The sequence below is a fragment of the Bacillus rossius genome, chromosome 7 (assembly GCF_032445375.1).
Source record: "Bacillus rossius redtenbacheri isolate Brsri chromosome 7, Brsri_v3, whole genome shotgun sequence".
In the NCBI taxonomy this organism is placed as follows: domain Eukaryota; kingdom Metazoa; phylum Arthropoda; class Insecta; order Phasmatodea; family Bacillidae; genus Bacillus; species Bacillus rossius.
The window spans coordinates 19915943-19939185 of NC_086335.1; the positions used below are offsets into that span (position 1 = coordinate 19915943).

Sequence of the window (23243 nt, forward strand, 5' to 3'; positions counted from 1 at the left end):
AAAAAACAATGATGGAAGTCGTATGAATGTGCAGGTATAGTGATTAAAATTTAAAAATTCAATATCTCCAAAAGTAATTGGAATTTATTATCTCCGCAGGCTGTAATGAAAAGAGGACGTAAAAGAGCATATAATGAAAGTTATTTCAGATTTTTATAAAATTTTTTTACGATAATTAAAATTTAAAAATTCGATATCTCCAAAAGTAATTTGAATTTCTTATCTCCGCAGGCGGTTATGAAAAGAGGACGTAAAAGAGCATATAATGAAAGTTATTTCAGATTTGTGCGATTTTTTTTTGGCGCTAATCCGTACACTACATATTTACCAAAGTCAGTAATTATATTAATTTATACATATGTATAATCCAGAAATTACGAGGCACTATTCACAGCAAAGAAGCGTACAGAACTTAGCACGTGGTATGACACAAAATAAATGCAAATGGAAGCTCTCCAATTATACCACTAAAAATCACAATCCAAAACATAAAAGGAAAGTGAAAATGTATACTTACACATGTGAATTATTTTACTGATGCAGTTTTTTCATAAAAAAAACCCAAAGCAAAACGAATACGGTAAATCTACCAGATCAACCACGCAACACTAATACACGCACACGCCATTTTGAGCACAAAGAATAAACGAACGACCTACCACATGCAGCCAACAAAAAAAAAAACTTCCGTTTGGTTTTATACATAGTAGTCTGCTGCTCTGCTCTTGCAAACATTTTTGTACTCAATCGTTATTCGGTAACGTAAACAAATAAGATGATACTTCTCAATAAACTGCGAAAATAATTTTTAAAATTTTTTCTTGCGTTTATAAAATCCCCACATGTTAAACAATTTCCGCACATTCATGTACATTTCCCATGCAAATAAAATCCATGTACAATTCCCGTTTTTCACGTTTTTCATGGCCGCTAGACACCCTGTGCCTGCGATAGGATTTTGACGGCTTTGTGTCGGTCTTTCAGATCTGCGCTTTTACTATAAGCTACGTCGTGGTTTTTATAAAAATTATCAAGTTTGTTTATACCTTTATCTCCTCATCTAAGTCTCTTAGCTAATTTCGTGCCCGGACCACAGTAGTTATAACCTGGAATGTGTAATTCGAATGGCAATTTATTTATCAAACTATTTACTAATCCGCCACCAAGTTTAGACTTACTCTCACAAGTAATTGAAGCTTACTGAGGGAAACATATAAATACAGCTCGTTATATAGCTAAGTACCTCAGTTGTAAACTGAACGTTGAAGTAGTTACATCGTGTCAGAATGTTTTACTTGTGTAAATACTGTGGTAAAGGTTTCAGTTTAAAACATAATGATTCGCGTCACGAAGAAAACAAATGTTTAAAGACTTATTCCTACCGCTTGTTTCGCTGTCTTAAATGTCCTCGAGAATTCAAGAGAGTAGGTAGCTTACAAGACACATCATTACTTGTAAGGTTAGTACGGATAGGGAAAATATTTCAAACAAAAATCCACATATTTCAAACAAAAGTCAGCCTATTTCAAACATAAATGAACATATTTCAAACATAAACCCGTATATTTCAAACAAAAATTCATACTTGTTGCATGATGATTCAAACACCGATCAAGTAATAACTAAAAGTTTAGGTTGTGGTATGAAAATTATAAAACCTGATTTAACTTTACCTGTGAAAATATCAGAAGTGGACAGAAAATATAGTTCTCTAGAATGCAGACAAGGAAGCTTACTACCGAATACTGTAAGATGTATCATTGCAGGCCCCTCGGGGTGCGGGAAAACGTGTGTACTCATGAGCTTGCTTGAACATCCGAATGGTTTGCGTTTTGAAAACATATACATTTACTCAAAATCCTTACAACAGCCTAAATATGTACGACTTGAATACATACTAAAATGTATTGATGGTATGGGGTACTATCCCTATAGTGATAATAATGCAGTCATACCTCCAGAAGAAGCTAAACATAATTCTACAATTATTTTCGATGACGTCGCTAACGAAAAACAGGGTAATATTCAAAGATATTTTTTGATGGGTCGACACTCATACGTGGATTGCATATACTTATGTCAAACATACTCGAGAATACCGAAACATCTTGTACGTGATAATACAAATGTTATTATTTTATTCAAAATGGATGACCTAAATCTTAAACATATGGCTCTGAGTCATGATGATGATTTATTTAGACATTGTGAACACATACGTGAAACTTTACTAAAACAAAGTGAGGGAATTAAACTGGTAGTTGAAAAAAGTTTTACTAATTTACATTAACAGTTCCTGACCGAAACGAATGCTCGTATGGATAGATTAGAAGAACATATAGTTATTAAACCTTTACAAGATCCTAAAACTTTACCGCAAAAGGGGAGAGCCGGTTTCATAAAGGTATATAAATATACGCGATGATGGAGTTAACCGTCATTTTATTAATATGTCTGAATCAGCGAAAGAGCTGCATGACATAATCAAAAGTATTCGTGATAAATACTTACTCGCGAAGAAGGAAAAATTAGGGTGTGATATTATCAAGGAAAGAATATTCGAACCGATTACTTCACGTCTAGATAATTTAAAACATGAAAATGTTTCTCCTACACTTGTTAAAACTGAAAATGTTTCTTCTGAAGCGAAAGAAAAGAATCCTGCTAAATCTTATCGTAGAAAGTGACGTATCATTAATGTAAACGAAGAAGATGTACCAATTTCGTATTTACTACAGCCTAAAAAAATGTGTTCATCAGAAGTTGAGTCGGAAACTCTTGCTTCTACTTACTTGTCTTCATACTCGTCACGTAAAGGAGATCCTATTTATGGTGTGTTTAAACGTAATAAAAAGTGGTATATGGGTAAATTCAAAGTACATTTTTTACCTGGTGATGTCATACAAGTAGGAGGATTCAGCACGGTTGGGACACCTGGTATTTATGATTTGCTGTTTCTTAAAGATCCACATCGATATACAAATACAGATTTAGAACAATATAAGCTAATGTTAAAAACTACAAGTGCTCATTACAAAAACAACTGTTAGAAAACTAACTTGTTTAAAGACGATAATCATATAAAGTATGATATCATATCTAAACTGTTCCCTGAAGTAGGTGTTTCAACAGGATCCGGTTTAGTTAGTAAATTAATTGAGAATAAAAGACTGTCATACATATTTTGGAATAATCTGGATGGACTTTTTGATCTGCTTCGCTTGCTGCTTGCTTCTAAAGAAACAGGGAATACTTCACATCAAAACGAGATAATTTCCCTACTTGAAGAACTGCAGGAAGACGAATACATCTCGAAATGAGTCGACGAGCTATTGCAAAAGAAATACATAAGCCGGCGCGACGTACTTTTCCTAGACAAAGTGTTCTGACATTAGGACTTTTAGACTTATTTCAGGTGGATTTGGTTGAAGTGATTCTTTATTCTAAAGTGAATGGCAGGTAAAAGTATCTGCTTACTGTTATAGACATTTATTCCAAACGGGCATGGGCAGAGCCTGTTAAAAGTAAAAACTCGAATGATGTAATGTTAGCCATGGAACATGTTTTTAAATTAAGTTCAACACCTAAGAACTTACAGGCTCTTATGAAAAAACATGCAATAAACCATTATTCTACGTTCACCGAGATAAAAGGTGGAGTGATCAAGCGTTTTAATCGTACTGTAAAGGAAGCCACGTGGAGGGAGTTCACAGCAAAAGGAAGTTATAAGTGGATTGATATGTTACCGGCATTACTAAATAAATGCATGTTGTAAATAAATAACATTGTTTTATTTATTTCCGTACTGTATAAACCTTTTTCTTTAGCGTCGGAGCACATGTGGGTGGTACTTAAAATGATATTTGTAGGTTGGAACGAGTGGCGACAGGTCCGGGCTATTAGGGTCAGGGAGGGCAGTGGTGTAGGGGGTAGGTGCATCAGAGGTTGTACATCACGGGGGAGCGAGCGCTTGGACAGGGCTGTCAAGGAGGGTGGGGAAGGGACAGCATAAATACTGCACACGTTTGAAAAACAAGCTTCAGTTTGTTGCTAGAGAGCTAACAATGTCTTTTCACGGTAGTGATTTCGAGCACAGCTAGGGGTGTGTGGAGGATGGTGAGATTTCTTCACCACCGATAATAGACCTCACAACAGACGAAGAAGATGAGACATATCTCCACAATTGGAGCGAAATCGAGCGTTGTTAGAGTCAGAGCCGCCGCTGGGCCCGTAAGGAGCCTTGGGGCCGGTCACCTGAACGGGACCGCTCACCGCTGGACCTCTCGCCGGTGGGGTCGGCCCGCCAAGTGTTTGGGGCACGCAGACCATCACCGCCACTCATCCCCATTGATGCTGTACGGCAGCAGTCTGCTACCGCCCGGATCGGTCCGTCGCCACCACACATCACCATTGCTGCTATCGGGCAGCAGCCGCCTGCTCAGCAGGGATCACCACCTCAGGCTACACGCTCCATGACGCGACCGCTTATGCCTCTGATGGAACTTGCCGGCCGACGGTCGCCTCCTCCGTCAGCAGCGTCAACACAACTACAGTCATCGCTGTCACCATCAACCCCAAGCTGGCTTCGCCCCCCACCACCTCACTATCACAGTGTGGGTGGGGTACGCTATCACCACCGGAGGACGTCCACAGGCAAGTGTGCGAGTGCGCTGGACTGGTGGAGAGGCTGCGAATGATGGAGGAGCTGATTAATGCTCATTTCAACGGCAATGAGATTGTGGTGGCAGGTTTGAGCATCGGGGTGCGGTTGCTCAATATGTTCATGAGTGAGCGATTTGGAAGTGTCTGATGTAAATATTTCGAGGGATTTGTCGTATCAATTTTTGTGTTAAATAAATTAAATAAGAAAATTAATTTTTTTTTAAATTCACGTTTCATGGTAGCAGTCTACAGTTTTAAAAGGTATTTAACATGTGAGAGAGAGTAAATAATATATATGCAAACATTAAAATATCTGCTTCCATGCAGCTTTTTAAACACTAGTACGCAAACATGGACTTGTTTATAAAAGTGAAATTTTACGCAGACATTAGAAATATCTGCTTCCATGCAGCTTTTAAACACGAGTACGCAAACATGAGAAGAGAATGTTATATTGAGTTAGAAAAATTTCTGGCCCCGCTAAGATGGGGTAATAAATGTTTTTTTGAAATTATCATTACTTTAACTATTGTATCCACAATGATAGAATTGATAACATATATTTTAGTCGAAACCTATAAATGATAAGACTTTAAGAAAAAAATGGTTGGTCTATAAGGGTCATAATAATGTTGGTACGAGATAGGAACTCATCCTTACATACACTAACGTACTTTAGAAACCTACACCAGATGATGACATCCATCAGATGAAATCAGGATGGTGGTCTCCACTAAATAAGATGGCTGCCTCTGGCAGACAATGATGGTATATATTTTTTATTTTGATAATAAATTTATTTTAAAGAATGTGGCATAAAGAAAAATTGTAACAGGGATGAGTGGGGTGTTCGATGACAATGTCATTGTAAAAGAGGAGTGGGGTGCTAGATGGTGTATTCGTAATGTAGAGGAGTGGGGTATTCAATGCATAGGTTTTTAATTAAAATTTTATTAAATAATATTTTTTTAAAACTTTATTTTAATATTTTGATTATTTAATTTTTTTAATAAATTTTTAATTTCTTTTCATTATAATCGGATAATAAATAAAGATTTTCAAGATGGTGGAATGTTATAGAAAAACAAAATTTCAGATAAAAAACAAAATGGCCGTCGGGGCCAAAGGTCAAGGTCAAATACAAGATGGCCGCAGGAAGTGACAAAATTCAAGATGGCCGCCGGAAGTGACGCAATCCAAGATGGCCGCAGGAAGTGACGTAATTTAAAATGGCCTCCGGAAGTTACGTAATACAAGATGGCCGCCGTGGCTCCCCGGCTACCCAGCCGTGAGCCGGTGTCCCAGGACTTACTAGATATACCTACTCTGGGCTATACCCGGATCACTTCCAAATTTTCTAGCAAAAGTTCCACATTTCTCATTAAATTTTTTTTTGGTAAGTACAAATTATTTAAAAGCCTGCTGTATCACTACTAAGATGTGTTGCTATTAATTACAAGAAAAGGGCACCAATTATTTAATCACATTAAAATAATGCTGGATCCTGTGGACAACCAGCTGTATGTATGTACTGCAAATGAAGCTCAAATATGTTGAGCATTACTTTATGAAAAAAATATTCTTCCTGGGAACAGGATGCAGGATTCACACGCAGTGAAACAACATTCTGATTTTTACTCACCTCCCACGAAGGCATCACCGGCACCATTCGTGTCCACCACCTTCTCGGGTGCTAGCTGAGGCACCGGGAACTCAGTCACCACCCCATCTGGAAAGCCAACAAAGAAACAATACTATGTTGGTTTCTTCACAATCTGAACAGGGTGTTTACATCTGCCACATTAACCAACTTACAGACATTAAATTAAACACCACACAAAATAAATATACTAATTACATGATGTGCCCATATTTATATAATAAGCTAAAGCATTTCTGAGATAATCTCCACATGTTTTAAGTGGACAGTCTTCAAATATTCATTTTTATGTGTGCCTATAAACTGAAGGTGTCAAAAAACAAAAAATGAAAATTAGTAACAGTTTCATAACTTTTTCATGACACTCCAATTAATACTTTCAAGATTTAACTCACTATTTTACTGTAAAATTCTCTAATCACCATCAATATTTCCTATTTAACAACATTATTTACACATTATTTTCAGGAATGTTCTTTGAATATTTCTAACAGTGTTGCTACAGCATTGCTCCAAGTCTAAAACCAAATGGATAATGGACCATTTTACAGCAAATTTGAAGCACTTCATGACGTAACTATTGTGATGGTTAATTGAAAGCTTATATTACGTCTTACTACAGAGACAATTACTGACGTTTATTTAACTAGTGAAATAGCAAAGTAACAACATTTTTGTAAATCTGATTTTTGTAAATGCTCATTATCTTCCTAAAACTATAAAGGAAAGAATCCTTCATAGTAAAGACTTTGCATTTGTCTAATATCAATATTTTTTCTTAAGTTTTAGTATTTTGTTCTCTATGATTTATTAATCTGTTCATAATGATTTATATGTTTCAATGTTTTTATCTATAGGTACTGATTTTGTGAAAACAGTTTCAACCACCAATGAAAGAGTTTGTACCAAATTTCATTTTGTTAAATGATATCAGTTATGCGTGTACAAATTAGTTGTTTAATTTTCACTTCAACGCAGATCTACTTATGTTTTATTTAGGTCAAAACAACCATCGTTAGTTATGTGAACAGCAAAACATTAGAATTAGAAAATTAGTTCAAAACCATCCGAGCTGAAGAGCAGAAGTTTGTGATTATAACTGCAATTATTTTGTGGATTTAACTCGACGTTTGAAAATATATTACTTATCAATGAGGAAGGAAGGAAGGAAGGAAGAACGTCTTGTGTTGCTGTGTTTGAGGCTTCATCAAAGTCCACCCTGAAATAATTCCTGAACAAGTCCTGAATCAATGCGGAAGAAAGGACGTCCCGTGATGCTGTTGTTGAGGCTTCATCGATTGCAGCCAACAAGATTAAGGAGCGACTCCCAGACCAAAACGTTTGAAGGAAGGACGAACGAAGAGGCTATATTCAAAGGCTGATCTAAAAGTTGTGTTAAATCACTGGAATGATGTAAATCTCAAAACTGGGATTACCATTTTATGTGAAGCGTCAAACAAGGTTGGTTTGTCCATGTGAGTTCAAAACATCCCGATACATATATTTCGGACGATTGGACGTTCCAATTGCCTTTATAATCATTCAATTCAATTCCCGTCATAAGTTCGTACTCCATGTTTAAAATTAAACTACAAAAATTACCATCACTAATAATACTGGAGCTCAAACGTGTCCAAAACTCAATGGTATGTGTATGAATTTGACCATTGCCAATTTTTCTGTCATTAAGATTAAATGGGATTTTAATTTCATTTGAATTGGTCCCCTTAATCAACTTTAGTAACTATACCCAGTGGTTGTAGTTTGAACTAATATTGGTTTGGTGTTTGATGTGTCACTGTCCATAACTATCAAATACATTCATCTTATAATTTTTTTTTGTGATGTAATAGATTATTACTAGTTATTATACCATACACATAGTGTATTGTAAAAGAGTTAAATGTGTTTGATGATTATATGATGTTCACAAGACACACTACCATTCAGAATACAGTTCAGTTAAATTAAGTTAACTTGTATGTTATTCACACACTTATTTTTACAAGGTGCCCAATGATTAATTCGCAACATAGTAACAAGGAATTATTTAACGTTTCACACTATTGTTTATCCATATTGTCTTTAAAAATACTTATTTGAATTGTAAAACAATAATACACAAATTCAAAAATGCAGATATTTTTTGGCTTTAGTTTTTATATGTAAGTTGTTTTCAGTATGAAATTTAGTGTGGATTAGGAGGCGACACCATAGCAAGCCTTAGTCATTCACTTCTCATGATTAGGGTGGCCGTTTTGCTGGCTGTCTTGGGTGCGGTTAGAGGTATGCACCATGTTGACCCGGCATTACGCATGCTACAACCTGGGCGCAAGAGAGAAGTAACAAGTGGGTGGTTCGAAGGACGAGGAGTAAAACTACATGGCTGAGTAGTCATGTTTTGGTGATGCTACAGCGTGTAAAGTCAACTGCTAGTGTGAGGAGGGTAGAATGTGGATAAAGATGCTGGGCTGAGGTTTCAAGCATGTCGGATATTGTCTTATAATTTCGGCACTTGAAGAGAATGTAAGTTATGGACGGGGTTGATAAGAAGGAAGAGAGGGTGGAGGACCCTCTGATAACGTAAACCATGTAGCAGATGTCAGTCAAGTATGGTGGTTTAGTTTTCCTCTTAGAGTTATGATCATCATTCATTATTAACATTTCCTCCACGGCCATAATGACCTTCCCTGAGCAACGTTTTATTACATTTAGATTAAGGCCGTTAGATGCAGACACAGGAAACAATATAAATAAGAAAATTTGGGGATCAATCTGGGCAATAATAAGGGTAAAAAGAATCTCAGCCTTTACCCACAGTATTAAGTTGTATCATGAAAAATCAACACCAACACCACTTCACTCAGTCCCTACCTATTAACACAATATATCCTCAACACTGAACATTTGAAAATGCGATGTAAACAAAGGTAAATGAATTCATTGCATAAAAACTTAATGTAATATTGAATACAAATTTGTGGTTTGAAATTTAACCATACAATTTATATTTTTTAAGGTAGAATAAGTGGTGTTGTAGCTAACCTGTTTTGAATTTCTGAAAAGAATATTAAATAATCAAACTTTGAAGCCCAGCACAAACATTACCTTTTGCCATAACGACAGGATGGTGACCATGTGTAAGAACTGCTATTCTGCTCCTGTTAGTATTATGTTTCGGAAGCTGCGTTATCTTCAGAGCAATCTCTTTAAAGTCATCAGTGTTGAAATTCTGCTCCTTTGCGAATGCTTCTGCTTCCTTCATAAAACCAAAACCAACAACAATCAACCACAGAAAGAAGGAAAAGCTTCACTAATGCTATTAGAGAAACTGTTGCCCCAAATACAGAAATTATGTACTCTCAACAATCATAGCCAAACAATTACACAGCCACAGGAATTAATGAGAAAAATATTGTATTTTTAAAAAATATATTTTTGAGCTATGTCTCAACCATAAGGAAACAAGGGACAGAAAACACTTCATAACTTAGAAATTTTGGGGAATGAATATGACATGGCGTAAGAAACCATTCCAGCATTTGCCTAGAGTGACTATGGCAAAACATTAAGGGGACTGTCCAGTCAGGGGTGTATCTATGTTACCGAGGCGGAATGATACGTGCGACACTCGCTGGTGCTTCTAGCGCGTTATCTCCTCTAAGGGCAAGGCTGTGGACTGCCACAGTCTTCTCGTCGTGCATAGGACAACTATTAAATTTGAGCGGTAATAATAACATTATATGGTGGGTATATATGAAGATGATGGTGTAATGCAAGGTCCTTGAGTGCTTTTATGAATCCAAGTTATTTCATGTCTAAAAGTTATTCTGAAAACACACATTTTAGCCTTTTTCACTCTTCAAAAAACACAGTTTAAAAATGAAATACAGAAACAGAACAACTCATCCGTCCTCAGCGCATTCTTAAATGCTTTTCGTAAACAAACGCCACTCGGATATCTTGAGCAGTTTTTAAAATTGCGTGGTTTCTTCTAAAGCTCTACACACCATATGTGTACTCAGATAAGCGGGGCCCTTAAACACAAAATCAGAATGATTGGATCAAGACTCAATTCCAGGTCCACCAGAATGTAAGTCTGGCATCTCACCACTGTGCCAGCCACCTTGCTCCACCAGAGGACAGTCAGTACATCACAGATGCAACCAAAAAAAAAGTAAACTTAAATGCAGATATGAACACAAACTGTTATGAGATATATATGACTCGTTTACCAACCACACTGGAAAAAAGCTAGTTTAAATGTTTTCCTCGACATCTACAAAAGCACCTCTGGCAAAAAGCATTAACATTCAAATAGACAAATCAACAAAATAGAGAATTTCATCCATAACAGAGCAAGAGTAGAAAAAAAGCACACACACATATATAAATACATACACAATATATAAAATGAGAAAACAGAATGGCATAACCCTCAAGGATACACAAAAATGAAATTACTGTACATAAGAGACAAAAATATCAAATTGAGCAATGTTAAATACATTTCACAAAATTTTACACAGGGGACAGATTCCTTATCGCTATTTTCCAAAGTTCTACTACTAAAGGGATAAAATTTGTTTAGTGAAGAGAAACTTTTACCACCGAATCTAAAAAAGAAACTGACCATGAATACCATGCATACAGAGTTAAGTAGTGTACATTATCCAAAATTATTTCAAAGTTCAACAGCTAAGGGGGTGAAAAGGAGAAAATAAAAATGACATTTGTGGGAAATTTTAAGATCCGATCCCACTATACTAGGAGGGAAAAAAATAATCCAGAATTGAATAAATTAAATAAGAAACTGCTTTTCACAACAGCAGGAATCATTCTACTGCGAGTTTACACGGAGAAACACAGTAGAATGAAGTCACAAAATCTTGAAAATCGGTTTTCACTTTCCAGTAATAACACCAAAGTACTGCATGCACACGAAACATGCTGTGCAACGCTCTATCAAATCAGACTTCCGGCTGGCTTAAATTGGTCCGAGTGTTACATACTTTCAAAAATTTGGAATAATTTGTTTGGCGCTGAAAATACTTTAAGTTCCGTGAAATATTACTTTTGAGGTTAACACTGTATGCTCTACATAAAGATTCTCTTCCATAAATAAAACAAATTGTGAATAGAGTTTGTAGATTTATTCTTCTTTTTATCAAATACTGAACATGGTCGCCATTTTATGACGAAGAACCAATTACGTGACGAAAACAAATTCGCAGCACATACAATTTTACTTGGTCTACCGAAACAATCACATGAAAATATATAACATGAATGTTTAATGTTGCTCCGGATTCAATTCCATGGTCGGTGGCAAATCGTGGTACAAACTGTGACCATTGTTCTATCGGTGTGCGTGGCTAACAATTATTTAAAGACTCCTCTAAGGTCTATGCTGCCACCATTGGTTGAATCTTTTAAATAAAAAACAATGTCTGAAAAAATTTTCAACAGCGCGGCCAAGACACGCGTGAAATTCTCTCCATCCACATTCAAATAATAATTTGTGAGCCACCAATCAAATCAACTTCCAAGCAATGACTAAACGATGGTGACAGATCAACCTGCTTCCTTGCTAGGGGGAAGCAAATTTGTTGGACAATCACAGAGCAACTCACAATTCTAGGCAATAAAATCACTCTGTGCTATAGTCAAATTGGACCATGGTCCTTTTTGTCTTTGTCCAAAGGACCCATTAAGCGATTTCTGTTTCCACACAAAAGTACACCTCACTCTAACACTGATGTAATTTACCAGCACACTACTTTATTCTACTTTTTTAAATAATAATAAAAAAAAACCTAAAAAAGATGTAAATACACGTTTAAAATTACCCAACCAAATGAAAAATAGGAAAACACAACCTACAGGAGCTTTACCCAATACGTAATTGTTTTATAAGTTGAGAGAGTAAGGGCCTGCCACTTACCATTTCATTGCCAAATAAGATGTCGACGTAGGGCATCGCCCTCATCAACGGCTCCTTGTAGAACTGTGATATGAACGGTGCACTGAGATTCATCATGAACAAGTGGTTGTTGGTGTGTGCGTGTTCAGCCACCTCGATGATGGACGGAGGACTCACAGTCAGGAAGAAACCCTGTTGGATCAGGAACAACTGACACCAGCTCTTAAAATAATATTTTTGGTCTTAATTAGCGATGGGTCAATTCCTGTTTTTTCCCGGTTCTCGGTTCGGTACCGGTTCTTAAAAATCGGTTCTCGGTTCTCGGTTCTGACTTAAACAATAAAATAAATATTATTCACACATTATTTATGAGGTGTTTTAAGTAGTGGTGCACCGATGCGGATACCGATGAATCGTAATCGGCGATTATGGGTACTTACCGATTAATCGTAATCGGCGATTATCTTAACGATTACTTTGCCGATTATTTACGTCCCGGCCTAAAGTAGGTTTTTACCGTGTAATATTTTGTTACACATTTTAGGACGAAATACAGTAATATTTGTATATATTACAAAATTCTTCTAACTCCGTCATATCATAATTACAGATATTTCGTTAAGTTTAATAAATCTCATTGCCTCGAACAATAAAAAATAAATTTTTCCTACACGTTTATTTACGTTTTGTCTTTTGTTCTGTCTTTTGTTTGGTGGCCTTGTACATTACCTATAGCCAGATACGTAAAATAGATGGCACGCAATCAAAATACCACAAATAGTTGCAGTGGATTCTATGACAATCGATCTTTTCGAGTCGTAGTAGCGGTTCAAAATCGTGGTCCCGATACCTTCTAGTTTTTATCACTGCGTTTTAAAAACTCGTTATGGGCGTCTTTGGTAACATTATCTGTTTGTTATTTGTATGTGACGTGAAAAGTGAAAAAGTATTTATAATTTTATGTATTCAGTCAACATAAATAAAATCACATGTGCTAGAATTGGTTTTTAGTCATTTTTAAATAATTATAGTGAGATGGCGAGTAGGGAGAAAAAAAGTGAAGTGTGGAAACATTTTTTCTATAAACTCAAGTGAACAAAATAAAGCAGCATGTTTACATTGTTAAACGGTAATTTCTTGATGCAACCTTATGTGATAGTCGATAATAATGCTAGTTTTCCGCAACAAAAACTTACCTATTATAAATTACTATTATTATACTGTAGTTCAAGTTGTTTAAAATAACAAATATAAATAGAAGTTAATTTAATTTACACTTTGCAATGACTTAATAGTGTATTTTATATATTTTTATACTGTTATTGTAACTGTATTCTCAATTTTACCTAATCTTGTTATTAAATTCACATGGGAATAAAAATTTATGTGTGCATTATTACACTTAAAAAAATTTCTTCATTATAATCGGTAACTGAATCGGTATCTGCCGATTATTGCTTTCATAATCGGTAATCGAATCGGTAATCGGTAAAGTCATATCGGTGCACCACTAGTTTTAAGTAATAAATTATTTATTGTTTTGGCTACAAAAAAAGCACTGTTTCAAAACACAGTAAACACACCAACCTATTAAAAATGTAATATGTATTAATAAAAAAATAAATTCGAAATAATATAGAGAACACTTAAAAAAACTAAAATTTACTATATCAATCTAGTAATTACCTCAATAAATCTACATACACCCTCCTTTAAAATATAGGAATAAAAAGAAAATGTTACAATAATGGAAATAAATACAATGATGGTGAACTTTCAAAGAATTACAATATTAAATTGTCCATCAAACTTATTGCCTACATTGAATTCAGTTTGTTTGCACAGTGAACAGTAAATTACTGCCACACTTCTGATGCCATTTCTTACACAATTTGCTCTATTTGGCCAGAATAATTATACTTTAGAAGTGTCAACAAGCATTTCGTTTGACCAGCCAATAGTAAAATACATCTACACATCCATACACCACTTTACTAAAAAAAGAAACTTCCCCTTCAAAGCAATCCCATTTACCTAAAAGAGAAAGTAACTAGCCATTACACTAGATGGCTGCAGATTCAGTGAACTTACAGTCCAAAGCACTGCACAAAAAGCATAAAATTTTAGAATGCCAAAAATTATTACGGAAAATTTTAAATCAATTATTAATTCTATTAAACAAATATTCTGTGGAATTTTGCACTTTAAATTGTTCTTTATACACCAGTCACCCTTACTTACATGTCAACAACTCAATTAACTACCTATTTTTAAAAACAAATTGAAACAAACATGGCATCTTCAGTTCTCACATCTCTGCTGAGGCACATTATAGAGTTGCACACATCTATGAACTACATACATCTATGGCACCTTCAACTGTTATGTTTTGGTTCTATAACAAAGTTTGTTTACAGATGTGACGAGAACATTAAATATTTTCACGTGTAATTTATTTTATAGTTAGAGATGAATATTATTCCACAGAAGTCCAAAAAAATAATTCATATGTGAATTGAACGTGAGTTGAGCCATTTCAAGCTGCAGTTAAGTTATAGTGAAGGACTATTTTTGTAAATGGTTTTGCTATACTGCCGGTACCGGTACCGGCACCGGCACCGACATTTTAGCTGCGGTTCTCGGTGCCGGTTAAAATGCTGAGAACCGTGAGAACCGTAGGAACCGAGAACCGAGAACCGGTACCGACCCATCCCTAGTCTCAACAAAATTTTATAATTTAAATCAACTAACATAATCCACAGGCTTTATTGCTTCGTTTTCATAACATTTAATGGTGAACAGTTTTCGATGAGCATCTTAGCTCTCGGTATACCGCATTTGGTGGGAGTAATATCGTGAATGCGATGGGAAGCCAAGAAACGGAAATGTGTAAAAACCACGGTGCTGCCATCTGTGGCGGATGATGTGAACCAAAGTTCACAAAGACAAAGAAAAATGTTATAGTATTAACTGTTTAATGAATTTAAAGAAGATGGGCAGTATTTAAAAAAAATTCCCCTTTTCGAAAATCAGGCCCAAAGTCGGGGTTCAGTATTTTTTCAAGTCTTTTTCACGTTTCTCTGAGACATTTCATTATATAAATATAAGTTTTGGTCTGTTAATGATTCAATAGTAGGCATAGCTGATCCAGCAGCGAATTCTAGCGGTGGGTGCAGAAACAAAGTGTGATTCGTGTTCAAAAATTTAGTTGAACACAATTTGCATGTATTTATTATGCTCAGCATTATTTTAAATAATAGTTCTATGTTAAATTTAGTGTCTGAGTTTTGTATTATAAGTTTATTTGCAGCATGAGAACACATGAATGTGCTCATTACCGAAGTTAGATATTACACTTTACTGACAAGTACTGGCAGACTTACTTACATTTTTTTATTTTCACTTGTTATAAATTAATTTTTATTATTAATTAGCATGTATTCGTAAATAGGTTTTACGTTTCTTTTTTTTTATAACTTGTTTAAAAATAATGTATGGATGAACAATGATAAGGGAGTGTAACATATGATGGAGTATGATAGTTGTGGAGAATAATGATGCTGAAGATCGAATCTTACTCGCTTCTGCCCAATTAAGAATTGTGTAGAAACTTAAAATAATTCATATGTTACTACACTGTTTGATCATAATTTGAACCTTTGAATATTGCAAGTGTATTCAAATACACTTGAATTTTAGTGATACTGATAGGAACTTCAACTAGAAGTGTTATGGCCATAACAATTGTGACAGCAACAATTTTAATGAGGAAAAACACTAGCCCCAAGGAAAAGAAAGAGAACAGCAAACAGAGGGAATGGAGATCAGGGCTAAATGGGAGATACGGCGGAGGAATAGAGGGAAGAGGTAGGAAGATGATGGCCGGAGGCTGTGAACCAGAGGATATCAAAGACTTACGGAAACATAATAGTACTTGGCGTTGTGAATGAGCTTCTTGTTCTCAGGAGTGCGGATGTGGTCGATGGTGAAGCAGTTTGCGGCCCCAAGGTCGGCACAGAGGGAGCGACTATGGCCGTTATCAGTGATCAACACAGCACACTTTCCTGCAAGCAAGGCGCCCTCAACGTTCCGTCAACTGGTCACCATGAAGCAAGTGTAGCTCACACATCACCTCCCTAACTCAACATTTACCCCCAAAGTTAATTCCACAGCAAACTTTGAAAGAAACTACCCTGCTCATGTCATAACTACTTCTTTTCCTACATCACCAAAAGAAAATGAATTTACGAGGTTAGAAACTTAATCGATCATTCATTCATTACCATAACAAATACAAAGATGGTTGGAAGAAAAAGAGAAAAATAATTGGGGGGAGGGGGGATAAACCTGGTGAGAAGAAAGTTGTGGAGGGGGGGGGGGGGGGTCAAGAGAAAGAGAAAGAGAAAGAGAGAGAGATTGCATCATTTTCTATAAAAGACATGCTCAACAACAGTCCAAAATACCTTTCACAGAAAAATATTTAGTACTAATGTACTAATTTATCAATGTTCCATGAATATGTTCTTGACTGTACAAATTAAAATATTTGGAGAATTGAAATCCTCCACCATGTAACCCATGTAAACGACATTGAGATTCAAAAGGCGACAGACAACAGGCGATGGGGGCTGGGGGCTGGCACCTGTGGGCTCGTGGGCGTGGCACTGGTAGTGGACGTCGACGCCCTGCCCCCGCGCCCGGTCCTCCAGGATGCGGCTGTACTCGTCGGCGCCCACGCTGCCGAAGAACACCGTCACCTTCGGCTTGCGCAGCACCCACTGCAACAGCACGCCGGCGCACGGTCCCATCAACCACACGCTCGAGTCTTGTTCCAACAGTAACACACTTACAATTATGTTATTTTTGAGGTACAAGTTGTTTCATACAATTAAGTGGTGAAAATTCTGCAGTTGAGATGTTTGAAATATTGCAGTCCATGACTTGTTGCAAGAGATTAACCTTTCTTTCTTTCAAACAACTTTTATGAACATCCAAGTGTGGATCACTCCTATTTTTTTTAAAAAATGGCGTTGTACCACTATTAAAATAAGATCATCATCTACTATGCTGCTCCGAAAAGTACAATATGTACACAGCCTCGACAAACCATTAACAATTACAAAAAATTCTTTAAAGCAAACTATGTCTAAATAAAAGAAAAAAAAAATTAATGGTTTTATCCAAAATTCATGTAGGCTTGAGCACACAATTAAGACATTTAGGAATTATGCAAAAAACAAGTGGGTTATCCGGTTTGCAGATTACATATTTCACTTCTATAAAGCATAAAAAAAAAGAATGTTTCTGTGCACGCACAATGGCAACGGCACTTGTGAACCATTAAATACAATGCAATGAATTAGTAACGCAACGAATCAACAAACAATATTTTGTCTTTTCTTCAGAGTTATTTGCTTCCTTCATTGTGCATTTATTTCAGATGACCCCCGAGTGTTCATCCAACATTTATAGTCAGCCATCCCGCAAACCAGATTGTCAGCAGCAGATCTGGAGACAGTGTTGCCAGCTGTAGTACACACAATTTGAGTACACTCACCTCTACATTTGGGTATTTATTGGTACAAGAAGTACTCAGTTCGGGTATCATTCAGGTACTTACACAAAAAGAGTATGAAAACAAAATAGTGCTGTCTTCTTTAATACAAATATCATATACACTGTTCTTTTAAATCTCATAATATAGTGCCAATATAAAATTTTATAGTTTAGATGCAATATTGACTCTACTGCTAAGGCCTGTGTGTAGGATTTTAAAATATGTCACTGGGTGAATGGAAAGGGTTGGATGTAATGTAAATGCTGAATAATACAATTCCAGCCACACGTGAAAAATGGTATTTTCAGGTTAAAGGTTGGTGTAAAATTATTGTAAATATTTCCTGTGATATAAATATGATGATGGAAATTTGTGCTATACTTTAATAGCATTGTCCAGACTGTTTTTAACGAAAGCTTTCCTTAATCCTGTTGTCACCGCCCAACTGGCAACTTGATCCTGTGGTTCTCCAGAGATCCTTAGGAATGTAGCATAGACTGTTGTCCACCCTAGTTGGTTTTCCATTCCAATTGAATATTGTTAAATATTTTTGGACTATTAATTTTTTTCTTTTTTCTAAATTCAGGTACATCTGTATACATGAGCAGACTTTTCAGGTACAGACTTAGTAATTTGGGTACGTCTAGCAACAATGTCTGGAGATAAAAGCCATAACCTTTCAGAGCTAGTTTACCTCACCCCTACTAGGAATCGCTAGTGGCAAATCATGGCAGAAACACATTTATTAAACAACAGAATCAAGAATTATGTTAACAGGTTAAATAATCTTTCTAATAATCGAAAATGTTAAGTTTACTATTTTTAAAATCTTATTAGAACTGAAATATATGTCCTATATTAAAAACATTATTATGTTGGTAACACCTACTTAGGAATTTACACCCAAGCCCTTTTATGTAAACAATGTCGTACGTGAAATTTTAAATTTAATCATATGTTGTTTAATCTCAACACTTATTTAAATGTACTTCAAATGTATTTAGACATATATTTGGACTGTAAATTAAATTTAACAGAAGTAGTGTTTAATTAAAATGGGAGTCAGCAAGTACTCTTACCTGGTTGGAAAACAAATTATTTTGATTAACATCATCTCTTATGGAAAAAAAGTATTTTATTAGCGCTGTTTTGATAAGCGCTCTGTTTTCCTGGAGTGAATTAGAATGTTACATCGAGGGGCGGGTGCTACAGAGTTTGTCTAGATAGTCAGGATGAAATTTTTTTAATAGTTTTTGACACTGCTTGAACCAAATTTTTTTGTTATCCGTAGACCCCTCACCAGTCATTACCCTGGATAATCGGGAGTCTAATGTATTGTATATTAAGAAGCCACTGATTACAAACTAAACTGGCAAACATTTACTGTAAACGTCTTCTCAACTTATCAAGAATTTACTTTCAAAGAACTCAAAATATTTTGGACCATCCTTCCACACAAATGCTGACTGCAAACATGCAGAGATGTATAGATATTCACAACTTTTATTTTTAAAATATATTACAACAGTGGTGTTATATAAATTAAGCCATAATATTATAAAGTCAAAAATTAAGTATTAATAGAAACATAAATCAATAATGTTAACAACTGGACTGCACTCCTTTAGATATCAAGCCCGATGCTGCTGTATGGTCTCTTTGCTTCTTTCATGCCCGTGTGCCAAGAAACATTTACCAGACAGAGAATTAAATAAGGTATATAAAAATAACACACATTTTTCGACTTGCTGATACCATTCCAAAAAGAATCATCACAATTGCAGGATTTTGGTTGGAATACAGTTAACAATGGCTACCCATTCGCTGAACGAATACTATCCGGCCACAACCGGGAAGCAGATAAAGCCGTTGAGGAATCGTCCCGAGACCAACCAACCAGGTGGCACTGCTTCCTGGGCTGCGTTCCGTAGAGGTGGACAATTGATGGGACGCTACCACAAACCTGACGCCCCTGGAGAGACTACGCAAGACAAGGCGAGTAGTTTCATCAGTACCAAAGCTGCGGTGGTTGTAGAAGTCGCTCTTTGGTCTTGGATTTTAACAATAACATGCATGTTAACTGGAGACTGTTTCTGAACTGAGCCAAGATAAACTTTACATAAACAGCATACCTAATTTTGAGGAACGATTTAATAATATATTTTAGTTTAAAAATTGCTAAGTATTTATGGTGTCATCTTTTAACGTAACTAATCTTTTCAATAAGTATTGTAACAGAGTGGATAACTTTTCAATAAGTATTGTAACAGAGTGGAAAACAGATGTAAGTGATCTTTTTTATGAATCAGAAATTCTAGCTCAGGAAGGCCAAAGTACAGGTGAATTGTTATATTTATCCTGATAGGTAGCAGATATTTTGTTCGTCATCATTTTTTGTGAGGCTAGCTGGGAGGCAAGGAGCTTAAATTTAAATACATATATAATATAATATAAGCTACAGTCCTTCAAACCTCTTCAAAATTTTTTCAAACCCATTAATAAAAATGCTTCAAACATGATAGACACGGTTTTATTTCTTTACAAATTAAGAAGCAAATGTATCATTATTGAAAAAACTGGGAAGTTTTTCCAAGGATTAGAAGTAGGTAGTGAAGTTTTAAAGAAGATTCCAAAAATTATTTATTTGTGACCACAAAAATTCCTAAAAAAATTTCCCTAACTTTTCCATGACCAAACTTACAAATTTTTATAAATAATTGACCTATTTTTCAATTTTCTGAAAGAATTAAAGACAAACACCCCCCCCCCCCCCAATCCCTACAGCTGTACTAATTCAATCAAAACCTTGTATACACCATTTTACAGTGTGCATGACTACTAACTAAAACACCAGCTTTTTTTTTAAAAAAAAAAAAAAAAAAAAAAAAAGGTTCAAAGTTTGGGTGATGATATGCCGGAGCTTGATATTCCCCCCCCCCCCCCCCCAATCCAACTTAATATAAGGAATTTCTATGACTCACAGGTTTTTAAGTAAATTCCCTGACTTCCCCTGACCAATTTCAACTTTCCTGACTTCCCAGAATGTGGACACACTGTTTAGCCAAGTCGCTGTAACAAGACAAGCAGAGGAACGTGTCGTCACATGGATGATACCACTACGTACACGCACTAACGTCAATAGCTACGGAAATAAGTGTCTTACTGTACGCACACAGCAGGTGTGCTAAGGAACAATAATAGTAACAGCACACACGACGACGCTCTCTACGCGTCTTGCCGCAGTGGCGAGAGGTTCAGGAGACGTTGGCTTGCATGCAATACAAGCGCAGGCCACACCCATGTGAGCATCTACATACTAGTCCCTACATCTCGGGAGAAGACTGAAGAGCTACTGAAGATCTCTTCTGGGTCTGCTCCAGCCATGATGCCTGGGAAAGTGGACCACCCAAACATGAGCCCAAAGGTAAGTTGTACCGACAGTCGCTGACTCTGACAAGAGGGGAGGACTGCTTTGTGACGTGCTGCTCGTCACGTCCTCAAAGTCCAGCCCTGGACAAGAGATATGCGCTATCCTGCTGCACACGCTAGAGTTCAAGAACAAAAAATAACAAATTTCCTGTCTTGCGGGGATTACATTTCTGTCAGAGCATTTACTGCGAGGTCTCTGGTGAAATGCTTGAGGTCCCCGTCTACCTGGGCACACACACGGTGCGCAGAGCTTCAGAAGAAACCATGCAATTTGAAAACTGCTCCAGATATCAGAGTGGGGTCTTTTTACGAAAAGCATTTAAGAATACGCTGAGGGCGGCTGAGTAGTTGTGTTTCCAGGTCTAGATTCTAAAATGTATTTCTAGAAGAGTGAAAAAAGCTAAAAACATGTGTTTTCAGAATAATTTTTAGGCATGGAAGAGCCAGTACAGATTCTTGAAAGCACTTAAGGGCCTGCATTACACGTTTTTATCTTCATTTCTATGCCATAAAACGTTAGCATTGCACTTATCATAATGCTTCACCAACACAAATACACCCCTGACTAGGAGGGCTCTTTAAGCAACATGAAGTAACCAGGTCACCGGTGATGATTCACAACTGATCCATGGCATTACTGTAGTGCGACCTAGCCACCTACATGAAATGAGCAATCTTAATGCAACTTTCAAATTTTGAGGGCTCCAAAATGGTTTCAAATGGCTTGTAGAAGAACTGAGCGAAACAGCGTGGTTTGGCTCATTTGGCAGGTGTTTAAATGACATCATGACAACATGTGGTGCTCACTGTACACCTATCCCTCACTTAGCACGATTAATTTGTTCCTAAAAATGCTCGTGTTATTCAAAATCACGTACTCTGAATCATTAGTTTCCATAAATAGTAAAGTAATTATATTAATGTGTTCCAAAATTGTCTAGGAAAATAGACTTTAAGTAAATATAAATGCGTAGAATAACACTCAACTATAAATATGTCACACCATTAATCTTTATATGCCTCCCATCGCACTTTGAATGACAAATACGACACAGTGTAACAGGAGATACGTGGTTATGTACTTTATCGTCAGTCAGCTGGCTGACTTGCATGCCCGGGCGTGACCTTCAACTCACATCGCATACCTTTCCAAACCATCCTTCACTGACAGTGAAACTGATATTACTAGAGATGGACGAGTTGAGGTTTTTTGGCTTCGAGTCGAGTCGAGCCGAGTTTAGCAATTCATATTTCGAGTCGAGTCGAGTTCGAGTCACCAAATTTTTGAAGAGGTCGAGTCAGTTCGAGTTTCATAATTTTATAATTTTTTTGCGTCGAATATGATAAATAAAATATTACTACACCCATTGATATAAAAATTGTGTATCCAAGATGCATCTGCATTATTTAAATATTTTAAATGATTAATTAGCAAATCATTATGTTATTTAAATATTTTAAATGATTAATTCAAATCATTATGTTATTTAAATATAAAAAACTAAGCTTTATTGCAACATGATTTCACAGTATCTTTAATGTAGCTATCCTAACCAAATCAACCGTCCACAATGTTTTAAAGTATTTATAATGTAGCTAACCTAACCTAATTGACCATAGTTATCATGAGTTGTCCAAAATAAACATTCACGGACATACTGAAAACGAAAAATATGGTGGCGTACAAATAAATACTGTTGCCTTGTTTATAGTATTTCCTTTTATCAACACCGCCATATTTATTTACATTGAACAAAAAAAAAACGAAGATGTACGATCGGGAGTTTGGCTCTTTCGTCTGTGAAAAGAAGGCTTCCCGAGTTACGTAACTTTTTTTTTTCCGATCCACCGGCAGATCCCTACATGAACAAACAGCTGAAGGGATATAGGCCTTGTCACATTGTCACATTCTCAATGTAAATACACTTTCGGCGGCAAGATTATTCGCCCGGAACTTGTTACAACTACAAGAATATGAATATGTTTTTAAATAAATATTTCATGCATTTGAT

At 36.1% G+C, this 23243-nt stretch overlaps 1 protein-coding gene across 4 annotated transcripts in view; it reads right to left on the minus strand.

Moving 5' to 3' along the window:
• Positions 1-23243, minus strand: part of LOC134533703 (uncharacterized) — a 75774-nt gene that overhangs the window by 21862 nt on the left and 30669 nt on the right. For all 4 annotated transcript variants that reach the window (XM_063371266.1, XM_063371264.1, XM_063371265.1 and 1 more), the window contains exons 4-8: positions 16888-17023; positions 16164-16309; positions 12267-12437; positions 9431-9581; positions 6305-6391 (exon numbers count right to left, since the gene is read on the minus strand). In XM_063371266.1, coding sequence (XP_063227336.1) covers positions 6305-6391; positions 9431-9581; positions 12267-12437; positions 16164-16309; positions 16888-17023 — 691 coding nt within the window. The remainder of the gene's footprint in view (positions 1-6304; positions 6392-9430; positions 9582-12266; positions 12438-16163; positions 16310-16887; positions 17024-23243) is intronic.